The sequence below is a fragment of the Camelina sativa genome, chromosome 6 (assembly GCF_000633955.1).
Source record: "Camelina sativa cultivar DH55 chromosome 6, Cs, whole genome shotgun sequence".
Taxonomy (NCBI): domain Eukaryota; kingdom Viridiplantae; phylum Streptophyta; class Magnoliopsida; order Brassicales; family Brassicaceae; genus Camelina; species Camelina sativa.
This window is the reverse complement of record NC_025690.1, coordinates 7,115,954-7,129,694: the sequence shown is the minus strand read 5'-3', so window position 1 is coordinate 7,129,694 and position 13,741 is coordinate 7,115,954. Positions and strand designations below refer to the sequence as shown.

Below are 13,741 nucleotides of genomic sequence, written 5' to 3'. Positions count from 1 at the left end.
AAGTGATATACTTTTCTTCTTTTTTTGACAAAAAAATAATAATATAATAATAATAATAATAATAATAATAATAATAATAATAATAATAATAATAATAATAATAATAATAATAATAATAATAATAATAATAATAATTAACCCAATTGCTGAAGATCAATTATTTTTATTAGTGAATGAAGATAATAATTAACCCAATTGCTGGTTTTAATTGTATACGGGAGTTTGCCTCCTTCTACTAATTCAAGATCAAAGTTTTGCTAACAAATGATGTGATGCATTGGTTCTTTTGACCATATGATATAATATATATGAATGGATAAGAAGATGCATATGTATTAAAGTATCAATAAAGAACTTGACCTATCACAATGCTAGCCACCACATGATAACAATTCATCTATTTCTATACATTAAAGACAAAAAAATTAAACCCTTAAATGGAACTGAAAGAAATGAGATTAAGGAAAAAGAAGTAAAGACGTGAAGATCAACTTCCATCTTGCAACTTACAAAAAAATTTCAAGGTATTCATCATTATATTCGCATTTAAATTATATAAATAACATAGTGAAAGTTAATAAATGAACAAAAAAATCTTATTGAACAAAATACAAGTTCTCGGTTTTAACAAAGAAGACAAAAACTGAATTTTGTAGTTTTTTTTTTCCATACCATGAGTACGTAATTTTCTATTACAATTGAAGGTTAAAACAATTTTTGTGTTCATTTTGTTTAACAGCATTAACTTTATTTTTTATTTTATTATTATTTTATTGTTGACATACATTATCTTTATTATTCACGAAAATTAAGTCGTGTTACTTGTATTTCATAACAGATATGGAAAATAAAAATATATTTAAAATGACATAAATGGATCATCGATTTCAAAAATTTTACCAGACATTCCAGTATGTTGCATCTTATTTCATGATCTGGTATATGTGCTTACCGCTAAACTCCGTGTACGGACGTGGTTCATATAAATGAAAAGTCTGATTTTACAAACCTTTATACATTGATTTCTTAGCAATTAAATAGAAAAACATGAAAGCAATACTACTTAAAAGATATAGTCTACAATCAATACAACCGAAGACTCATGAGGTTCTTGAAACGCTTCTTAATTAGGTCGTCATGAGGTTCAACTTGTATATCTCTTACCAACCAAATGGAAACAAATTTGAGAGTTCTAAATTTTAAATGAGATGTTTCCATACTTTTAAAATCTTACTATAAAGTTTATATATGCTAGCCTTTTGTTATTACATTTTTAATATAAAAAAATGATTTATACCCCATTACAAATAATTATATACCAATTACCAAACAGGAATTCAAATCTAACTAACTACAACATACTAATCTTTAATGGATAGTTCTACCTAGACTATTTCCAGAATGAATACTTTTAGTCGTTTAATACACATACCTATACGCACTTCGGAATGTTTAGTCCAACAGATGACCACAATATAACAAAAGCACCGATTAAGTTGGTCTCTTCTACAGTTAGTCTTGTATCCTTCATTTTGAACCTATCTATACAAGCACTTGATCCACCACTACATAAAAATGATGTTAAATTTTTTTTTTCTTATAATGAACAATATATTTACTATTTTTAGTTCAATATTAATACTAAAATCTAGAAATGACATATTTTATTTTAAGTAAAATTAAACCATAAAAAAAAATATATGTTTTTCGGTTTGGTTTGGTGGACAATGGTAATATAGATGAAGTTGGATATCAAAAATTAGGTTGCCGGTAGGTTAAATAAAATTTTGTAAGGTTTTAAATATTCCGGGATATTACAGAACTAGATTTATTAATTGTTAACTGAAGGAAAACCGATTCAGAGTTCTAAAATTGAATAATCGAAATTCATGCGAATAGAACCATGAATAATTATTCTAGAACATGACTTTAAGTAGACATTAATTAATCATTTTGCATGATTTGTTTTTAAGTATATAAATATTACTATTAAATATCACTAGAAGAATTAGGGAAATAAGTCTAAACTTTTTCTTTTGTACCTTGGAAATAACAAATCGTTTTTCTTTTAGTAACTTAGACTTTAGGTTAGTGGTAATCAAAAGTTTGGAAAAGAAAAAGAAAAACCTAATTTCATATCAGTTTCTTATACCTTTGCGTCCATTGCCCGGAATGAAATTTTGTAGTTTCGAAAATCTACAATCCTAGGTTCCAATATCAACCATACCCTTTGTTATTTTTGAGTCCTTGAGTTTAGAAGTGATTTGAACCTCATACTTTATGATGCCCTAATTTTCTGAATATGGTTCGAGATTGATAATGGATTTTACTTTTCATGAGAATTTAAAAGGAGGAAGATGAGATGGACCTCCAACTCTAACCAAAAACAAATTTGATCTTGTAATCTCGATTTAATGAGAACGAAATATTTCTTAAGCAATATTGAGCATAAGTATAAACATATACTAGCTAGTATATAGATATACGTATCAGTACCAGTTTTATACAGTATACTGTACCTGTACTGCATTCCACAGATGTACAAACCTAGAAGAGTTACATGAATCCGAGATGTTGTGAGGAAAAATCTTTTGTCCCGCAATTTTTTAATAAATGGTATTTTTCCAAATAACAATCTCTATTTTAATCGTCAAAAGTTACATATCTAATTTGACGAAAAAAAAATATACCCTATCTATATTTCTTGATCTTAATTAAAAACGTTTGAAAATATCTTTAAAGTCAAATTAAATCTATATATTTCCAATAGAAAATGATCTGGGGATCAAAGAGTCAAGATCTATGTTTGATACAAGGACATTTTATTGATGACAACTATTTTTTCATATAATACCAGTGGATTCAGAATTTTGTCCATATTAATTATCCTCTACAAAAATCAATTTAAATATAGGAAGAGCTTTGAAAATAACTTTGAACTTACAATCGTCTAAAAAGATTGACCATCGCATATATAGAAGGCCAGACTATGGTCTATAGGGGTGGTAAATTGGTAATTTTACATAGAAAAATGTATATATTTAGACATGTACTCTTACGTATGTATATAGTATACAAATGCATGAGAGACTATACATATGCTATGGTTATTTATAGATTATAATGTAAGTGCCTAGTGTATGTATATATACGTTGCTAAAGTAGTGGTCCATTGAAAATAAAAAATAACTTAGCTTGGGTTAATGCGATTTAGTAGTAGATTAGTAATAAAAACTTGAGCGCGATAGACCTTTCACGGGTTCACCTTCAAATGTGGTCCGCAGTAACGAAATATATTAATATTTGGTCACTTTTGTTTTTTGTAAATTCATATATCTAGTGTACTATTACCAACTTATATAATGAAAATTATGGGGACCATAATGCATAAATTAGGCTTCAAAATTGTACTAAACCCTAATATTCAAATCTCACGCTGAGCTATCAAAGGTTGGGGACCATCCGAGTTCGCGGTCACAGTAATAAAAATTAAATATAAAGATAATATAATTTTAATCAGAAAAGGAAAAGTAGAAAACGATCTATCATAATATACGATATATATTTTTTCATTAGTGGGATTATAAGACATGGTTTACTATGATGATGGATGACATGCTCTTTGGGAACAACTAGTGGGTATAGATAACTATATTTGAAGAATCAAGTAGATGTGGTACCACAAATGTAGGCCAAGGGGGAACTCTTACACGATGTTGCAATTCTTAAGACAAGTTTGTATTTTGCAATTGACTCTTTGATCAGATTTAGGGACATAGTTTTCTTTCTTTGCCTTCTTTAAATTCCCAACGCTTTGTATTTTCTATACGTGCACGGTCTTTCTTTCAAGGGTAAATAAATACCGTCCATACCACAAAGATGTCATGTTTACCCACTAAACAAAATATCTGCTATATGAGGGATTGAAATACAACCAAGATTTGATTTAAGTAACAACTGTGATGAACACTCAACTGTTGGTGTAGAATGTTGGCTAATAGCATCAATTGTATAAACAATCTGGTTTTAAATTTGATTACAAGAAACTTATATGTTTACTAATATAAAAACCTAGCTATTTATCGGAGAAAATAAATAAACTATATGTATATTTTCTTCAACATCTTTAATTGATTAGCTTAGAACAACCAATGCGAAGGAACATCATTTACAAATAAACTCAGAAGCGGTTTGCGACATATATATTACCTTGACGAGAATTTAAAAGTAAAGAAAAATCAATAAAACTCCTCTTATTGTTTTGGATCTCTTCTAAGTAGGGAGAGTAGGCTGGCAACTCAGCAGGGGAAGACATAAACTTCACCAATTTTAACAGTCGGTAACAAACACTACATATGTAGTGCCCTGACCGCCACCTCTCAATGGACTCCATGAACTGGGATACATCTGTAGTGCCCGGACCGCCACCTCTCAGTGGACTCCATGTCCAATCCCAGTGCATGGGCCCATTTTTCTTAATGGGCTTCACGTCCTCTCACTAGGCCCGTGAGCCCATCCAAATTCGACGGCATGTTTGCTACGTCCGGGAGGTTTTTAAATACTTTTTATCGTCCCTACAAATCACCACATGATCTTTCCATGTGTTTTTTCCTCACTCGCACAGTTCCGACAACCACTTCCCGGAATGTCATCCATCCTGAGATTACTCCAGCTGAAGCACGATTAACTCTGGAGTTTTCTCAGGACCCTTAATCGAAAAGATAAGTGCACTTTGGTGACATAGGTGGTCAAACCAATTCTTTTAAACCTCTCCGCAAGTTTATAAAACTGGGGTGTCATAGGGACTATCAAACCTTGGGGCTGACCATTTATAAAGAACCTTGTACCGCACTGATTGTATGCACCACATAATCCGAATAATCCAAAATGCGGGATTGTATACACCTTGGGGCTGACCATTTATAAGAACCCTATACCGCACTGATTGTATACACCACATGATCTGATTGTATACACCACATGATTTGAATAGTTACTAACTGACTACATTTTGTTTCTGAGTGTCAGTTGTGTAAGTTAAAACCGTATTTTTGAGTCAAATTTTTAAAATTTCTCATTTGGAATTATGATCTCTAACTAACGAGATATTTTCTTTGGCTAACACTCTAATGAGTCTTGATTAAGCTTGATCTCATAACTGATGTTTTGAAAATCTACAAGTTGTGTCAACAATCCTGAAAGCCCTTATACAATGAATATCTGATTAAACTAGCATTATCTCAACTTTTATCAAGATTTTAATTCGACTTAATCTCTTATCTTGGGAGTTTGAATACAATGGACTAGACTTCTTTTTCGAGCCATATAATACATTGCACTTCTTCACAAAGTATGTCTCCCCTCTTTCTTCCCCTCAATACTCTAAAAAAAGAAGATAAAAAGAGTAGAAAAAGATCAGAAAAAGATATATATGAGCCGAGGGATGTCGCATAAACTCATGCACACTTTTTTTTTGCATACTTTGAATCTCATGGGAACCTGTTTAATAAAATAAAATAAAAAGAGCAAGGGGTTAATAAAATAAATAAAATGATATCCTAAAAATTAGGCAAAAATCAGCCCTTTGGAAATGAGAAAGGGAGAGGAAAAGAGATGTATGAAGAATTTTTTGGCAAGAAGATAGACCATATGCCACTGATCGATATTCCCATGGTAAGAACTCGTCTTTATTTGTTTAAATTTATGTAACAAGATTAAATGATATAAGATCAGAGATTCCAAAGGATTGTGGGGTTTGAGTAAGGAATGTTGATGCGGCTCATTGACATAGTATAAGAAGTATGTTTTGAAGTTCAAGGCGATGAAGAGTGCGATGAACAGTTACCAGATGTTGAGTGAGTTCCTCGTTTTCAAACGTCTTTCACAAGTGTAGCTGATATTTTGCTTGAGGGAAAGCAAAAACTAAGTCTGGGGGAGTTGATAAATCAAGGTTTTTACGATTTTACCCATGATATAAGTGTTTTTTCAGTCTTTTGATTTGCTTTTTAGGTTTTTTTGAGTATTTATAGGATTAGGTACTTATTGGCACAAATGTAGCATAATGAAGCAAAATAGGAGGATTTGTATCACATTTGAGCATTGAGGCTAAGCTGTGAAGTTTGAATACAATTTCGCAGAGATGCATCGATCGATGCAGTATTCACATCAAGACAAGTCCGAGTTTCTCGAGTTCTGAAGTTTTGCAAAGCTGCCCCAAAATTTTCCCTAATTACAATATTAAGTCCCTCGCGTGTTTAGAGATATATAAATAGGATTTTAGGTTTTAGAAACCCTTAAGCTTTATTTTCTGCAAATTTTTCAGAGAGATATCTAGAGAGCTTTTGGAGAAAAGTCAGAACTCAACCCTGTTGAGAGATATTTCAAACTCCCTTACTTCTCTATTCTATTTTCTTATGCAATTTATTCATATTTTGATTTGTGTCTTTACAATAATTTTTGAGTAACTTTTTTGTTAGGTTTAGGGATTCTCGTTAGAATTTTTATGGTTTATTAGATCTGTTGATTTCTTGGCATTCATATTCTTCTGTGTTCTTCATCTTTGGTTGTCTTGATTGATCACCTAGAATTAATAACCTAGGAAAATAATAATTGATTTTCCTTACAAAAACCTTTGATGAACAAAATTGCTTTTTACAAAGAGATTGATTTTGCAATTTTGTGAACAAACTAAACTTGTTTTCAAAGCTGGTTTTCAACTTGAATTTTACAAACAAATTTAAATTTTTTAGTTTTAAACTTATATTATATTTGCAATGAGTATTGATTTATTTTATAACAGAGTTTAGAATTCATGATCTAATTTTACAATAGAATCATCCACAATACTTAATCATTTGATTGAAAGGATAAAGGTTGTGGTATGCCGTAAAACTCCATCTCTTTTCTTATGGTTCCTGGTGAGCTCATTAAACTCCCCTATTAGAAACCAAGGAGTGGATCGAAGTAACCAATACGAGTTAACCGGTGACAAACATCTTCCGATTTTTCCAAAGAGGATCCCCATAGACAACAAATAGATGAATTAATTTATCCTTAAACTATGTATTGAAAACTCGTTAGCTTAAACTATCGTATTAAGCTTATTGGATAATAAAAAGGTTAAAAGAAGCAAAACCTCTTTAAAATATGAACATACCTTATTCTAGAAAACAGTATAATATTAATAAATAATTAAAAGATGAAAGATTCTTATACCAAATTGAAAATAGATAGTTGACGATTAGGGAAGATGCTTTGCATATAATTGGACACCATTCTTGCATGCTCCAATTTGCACCATCAACCTTTTTCAACTTTTTTTTTTCCTTTTGTGCATCCATCAAAATAATTATGAATTCAACCTTCTTTTGGTTATTATATATAAATGGGGTACTGAACGATACCAATAATAAATTATCGAAACCATTGGCAAATTTACAATATATGCACCAACCTCTCTAGATATCAAATAAGAACTTTGGGTATGAAAGAGTTCAAAATAATCCTAAATATTTTTCTTATTGATTCTTTCCAATAATATTTTAATTAGAATTACAGTTTTGAAACCCATGATTTTTCCCAGTCCATGCATTCAGCGGTACACTCACTTATGTTCTAATTTTGCTTTTAACGAACATGTTTTCTTATGTTACTTTTTTGTAATGAGTACATAAGTGTACTTATCAATTGCCAAATTTTAATATTTTATAGTATTGGCACATCTAGTAAAATGTAAAATCTAGTTGGGAAGTTTTGGAAGAATCTATCAAGAGACCGTATTTATCCTCCTAACACACGTTAAAATAATAAAATGTGCTGATCTCGCTTAGAAAGTAGTTTCTTATATTCGCTAATAATAAATGAGATGCATTATGTATCATCCATGTCTGTGAAAGTTCCTATTGCGACAAAATAAAGGCAGAAAACTTCGACAAAATTGTTTTGTTTGCATCTACTGTTAAAAAATCTATGAAAGTTTTCATTACCTTGGCTTAGTCTTTTCACGAAAAACATAATAGAAGAATCATTATACTTCCAAGAGAATATGAATTTTGATGGTGTTTAAGATCTAAATAATGGCCTCAATAGTAAATTAAAAGTATAAGAAAACAACCATCGTTTCTTTAAAAATATTAAGAAATCGTCAAAGTGAAAAGTAATCATTAAACTGAAAACGAATAACTTAATGCAAACAAATCCTATTATGCCATTAGGCCTAAGCCCATGTGTTAAATTTTTCCCAAAGCCTAAAGCCTAATCGAGCTGGTTGGCCACTGTTTGAGAGGGGAAGTACATACATGTGTGGTAGGAAGGTGTTATGCACTGCACGGAGTCCCAGTGAGATATGGTTCATATACTTGCAATGGAATTCCGTATGGTGACTCATTGCTCCTCTTCTCCCCCAATAACATGCTTAGGTATTAGTAAAATGCGAATCTAAAGAATCTGCTTTGAAGTCCTCGAGATAAGAAGGATATCCATCAGATCGATTATTGCATTATTAATTTCATATTTCTTATTAGAGGATAAATAAGCAAAGAGTAATCTTTTACTCATGGACGTAGCTGTCGCAAGCAAAAGATGAGGTGATTTCAACCAACGATGATGTTGGAACCAGAAAACCAGAGGAGAAGCGTGTTGTGAAGGTTAACGGAGATGCAAAGATGAAAGGGTTAAGAGAAGTAGCATGGTTCAAAGCGACAAAATAAGTAACAACATTGGAGAGCTTGAGTCTCAATTAGTTAATGGATGGATATTCTAGAATATATACTTTTAAAGGTGTCATGATCATGAACGGAGACGCGAATGAAATATAGCCAAGATCACATCAGTTGGTTGATACGCTGTTATGGAGTCATTAAAGCTAGTGAGCAACTTTATCATAATTCTTGTGTTTTGGCTAATTTTTTTTTCTTGTTATCACATCTTGGAATTTTAGTCACTTTACGATACTTCCTAAGAAAACATCAACAAAGATAAGCTTTCAACAGCCAATACTCTCTCGTGCATGCACATGGATCCTTTATGCGCTGCCAAATTCTGATTTTCCCATCACTACAAGTACTCCACGATGGTTGTAATAGCGTTTGTGCCACAAGTTAAGGCATTGTAATATTATTGGTGATTGTTATTGACAGATTACAATGTGCAATTGCCTAAAGCTGATCTTTGCCTAAAACTGAATTTCTTTTGAGGCCCACTTATAAACAGATAAAAGCCAACATATATAAAAGATTCGAACCCTTTACTTCCGCAACACAATATCATTTACGAATTAATATTCTACTGCCCTAACACATACTTGTTGGGCCTCCACTAAAATATAGAGGCTGATGTACATGTTTATGAGATTTTTTGTAAGTGAGTTCAAAATATAACGGGTTTTGTGAAAGCAAATAAGTCATCTAGTCCGAAAATAGGACGGGTTGTCTACCGACGATATACGAAAAACAAGTTTAGTCAAAAAAGAGAGTAAAAAAAGGAGAAAATTCATGGTTAACTGTCATGGTTAGGATAAGGAAAGACCGGAAAACATGTGAAAATAAAGATTTGTTTGCAATATGGTCGAAAAGAACTGATCCATAATGTGTTCATGTTAAGAGAAGACTAGATTCTAGAAGTAGTAAAAAAAGAACCAAAATTGGTCAAAGACTATGCCCGGAGAATGGTCAGAAAATATAGTCTGAGTATGGGAATAACAAAAGAAAAATTGCTATTATGCTGTCTCAAGTTAAATATTTCTTTTTTAAAATCGGATCCATCCTCTTGTTAACTAACATATGTATCAGGCTATGCGTTTGGGTTCAGGTAAGATTCAAGTCCATCAGTATATTAATAGAGCCAGCCCTACATTTTATGAGGCTTATCATAGAAAAAGACAATTTTAACTAAAAAAAATTGTAAGTAAAAAACGGGGGAGAAAATAAATGTAGAGACTAGAGAGTGATAGTTGGGAATTCGAACCCAGGATCTGCCCATCAAAAATACTACCACTAGACCGAAAAAATAATTTATATAGATTATCTGGCTGCAAGCATTAGCTTGGCTGGCTTGTACCCATGACCTGCTCTAGGCCTATACATGTACTAGGTGCTCAAGTGTTTTTCATCTATTACCGTTTCTTATTCCTCTGCGAGCCGATAAATTAATCTCAAATTTGATATGACGTAAGGACCACACCGATTAGAGTGTGAGATTTAGCATATCACAAGATAGGAGGCTCTATATATGGAACAATTATTGGTCTCTCTCAATCATTTTGTGGAGCAAAGATTAATTTTTTTACCTACCACATGCGTAAGTAATATAGTCTAAACAACTTTACCAGATGGGTCAAATATATTTACAAACTTGAATTTTCACTTAAGGAAACTCATACCTTGCCCGAGCTTCAAACACAAAACCAGGAGTTGTGTGTTCAGCTACCCGTGTCTTGCTCATTATCACATTTTTAAACCGGTCTGCATCCAACCACTCTATCTATTAATCAGTTTTAATTTATCCCTAATGTTGAGGCCACAACACTTGGAAACAAACGAGAAAAAGGTGGAATTACTTAGGCGAACGTAAAAGAGGTGAGGATAGACTGACTGCATCATAACCTTCCTATATTATTCTGAAATAAATATTGTAAAGCCACTGAAAAATTATCATGAATAAGCTACAAATTTTCCATAAAATGTGAATTATTGAATTATAATTATTGTAACTTTAAAAAAAAGTGTTGTAAATTTTTGATATGAATTTACGATGTTTTACTTCAAGTAAAATCTTTAACAACTTCAATACGCCGAAAACAATCATTGGTTTCACAGCAAAAGAATTATATATATATATATATATATATATATATATATATATATATATAAAGGAATATCTATCACTTTATCTTCCCCTCATATTTAACCAATATAACTATTGAGAAATATAACCCAAATATGTTTTTATAAGAATAAAATGTGTGATGGAGTCAAGGTTTTACTGAAATACTCAAATGCATGATGACTACAAACTTTTACGGTTTATGGAATCAATAAATGGAAAGAAATTGTTAAGACTATTTATTCCATAAACTTATACAAACAATGGTATAATTTTCGAGACATACATTCCAAACCATTTTATTAGTCTCACTCTGATCTATTTAGTAAGAGATATCACTACTAAAGGTAGAAAATACACAATGAGGTCTTTTAATATTTCTATTAACCATACCAAGACACAATTTCTTGATATCTTCGATCATACTAATTAAAAAATATAACCACCCATGTAAAAGCCATTATAACTACAATCCCCTGATCCACACGACAGGGCCTCGATTCCACCATCGGGAAACTTCTCAGATAAATCTGCAGGTATCCTCTGTCCTGAGCCATCACCAAAACCATGCAGATCATCGTCGTTTAGATTCCACAAGTTGCCCCACAGGTGACTTTCATCGATCATAGAGTGGTCGGATGAGGTTGTTGCAACACTTTGTGGCATAGAGAATTGGTCATTGAAGACACTAGTCGGGTAATACAAAGAGGAAGCTACGTTTTGCTCGTTCTCGAGATTCATGTGGTCTCGGGACACTAGCTGAAAGGGGTGACTTTGAGGTTGTGCTTGTGGTTGTGGTTTCAGTTCTACTTCTTGTTTCCGGGATTGAGATCTTTTAACTTTTTCTTGCTTCGAAGATGATGTTTCCTTTTTCTTGTAATGTGTTCTCCAATAGTTTTTAATCTCATTATCTGTTCGTCCTGGTAAATATCTTGCGATTGTAGACCACCTATATATATTTTGTGAAAGCGATATGTAAATTCCCATGAAGTATATTGAATACGTATAAAAAAAACTAAACGTACGTGTACTAATGCAAACGTATGATGATAAACCTTAAAAAAAATCATGAACTCATGAGCAATAGTAGGGGACTATGATATTTTAGTAAAAACTTTGGGGTAATTGTGATTCTTTATGATTATAGAAAAGCTTTTTTATTATAGAATATCAATCTAGTATGTAGACTTGCATGTTGTTCAGAAATAAATAAATAAATAAATAAGAGGAGCTTACTTGTTACCCCAAAGGGAATGAAGTTCAAGGATGATTCCTTCTTCTTGAGGAGTGATTTGTCCTCTCTTAAGTCCTGGCCTCAAGTAGTTCACCCACCTTAGTCTACAGCTCTTACCACTTCTATTCAACCCTATTTTTCAGTTCCATGAAAAAAATGGGCAATATATATACAGTAAATGGGTTTGACGTATAACATGAATATGTAACAATTAATGGAACTTGATGATCTTTATCTATATAATATGGTGTGAATCTTTCCTATTTTAACATTTTCTCGACCAAAATGCTGGAATAAAGAAAAAGGTCTAATCTACGTAAAATGTTCTCAAACTGATCAAAGTCAACTCCAGAAACGTTAACACAGGGAATCATAAGATCATCTTTTCATTTTCGAAAAAAATAACCCTAGAAAGCTCTCCACCATGACATTTTCCTCTTTCTTTTTGTGAAAAGTGTCTTATAGATTTCTTTTTTAAAAAAAAAATATGAAAGAATCAAGAGTGAAATATATAATCAAGAGCTTAATCGGGTCAACTACCCCTTATACAGTATATGATCTCATACTTATCTTTATTAATCGTCATAAAAGCATGTGTTAATTAATTTTATATTATGATTATAAATTGAATCTAACTTACAATATTGATATATTAAATAACAAAAGAAATAGAAAAACTCAATTAGGAAGAGGGATGGCTATCTGTTGATGATTCAGACATTCAGTATAGATTGCCTTAGTAATATGTGTACGATATTATGATCTAGCAACTATGAAGATTCGATACGTAACAGATATGTACATATAAAAGCTATGATTGAATCAAAATAGTTACCTGCACACTTAGCAACAGTGCTCCATCTTCCTTCACCATGCGTAGTAACATACTCTGCAAGAAGTTTGTCTTCTTCAAGTGTCCATGGTCCCTTTCTACATCCTTGTTGTTGCTGTTGTTGTTGATAAGGATCATGATCATGCTTTTGATGATGGCCTTGAACTCCCCAATCAAGCATACCTGTTCAATTCTCACAAAACTCTTATCACACACAAACCAATACTACAAGTTTTGGCTGTGTGAGAGACTGTGATTAATCTGCTCTTCTATGTTTCTATGTTTGAACATGTGTGTGTGTATAAATACTATGTGTGTCTATTAATCTATATGCTTGACAACAGACACTTCTTACTTTTTTAAGGTGTTTGATTCTATATATTATATTTCATTTACTTTAGCTAAAGACTCTAGATTAACCATGTAGCATATGCATTATCATTAGCCTCACATATTATAAAATTTTTACTTAAGTTCCTCAATCACGGAAACAATCTTGAGAAGCCACTAATGTTCGAACAAGTGTCGACGCCATAATGAGAACCAGCTCATTATTTTCTTACCCAATTAAGAATTTACAAGTACCCCATTACTAAATCCATACATAGATCCGTACAATAAATATATTCGTCATCACTAAACATATATTCTTGAACAACAATGTTTTGTCTTTGGACACTTCAAAAGTTTCTTATAGACATCATCAGAGGCATAACTTTGTTCTGGATTCAGTTCTTGGGAGAAAAAATTAAAAAAATATATAGTTTTAATTTACTAGTGGGTTGTCTTTATTTTATTGAAAAGAACTTATGAGCCAGTAGAATATCAACATCTGTGTAATAAAATAATGAGAA

General features: G+C 31.8%; 1 protein-coding gene across 1 annotated transcript; it reads right to left on the bottom strand.

Moving 5' to 3' along the window:
• LOC104790596 (transcription factor MYB24-like) lies at nucleotides 11,079-13,223 on the bottom strand. Its single transcript, XM_010516371.1, has 3 exons — nucleotides 12,891-13,223; nucleotides 12,058-12,187; nucleotides 11,079-11,770 (listed from the first exon to the last, which is right to left on the bottom strand). Exons 1-3 carry the CDS (start codon nucleotides 13,066-13,068, stop codon nucleotides 11,251-11,253), a joined length of 828 nt encoding a protein of 275 aa, XP_010514673.1. The 5' UTR covers nucleotides 13,069-13,223; the 3' UTR covers nucleotides 11,079-11,250.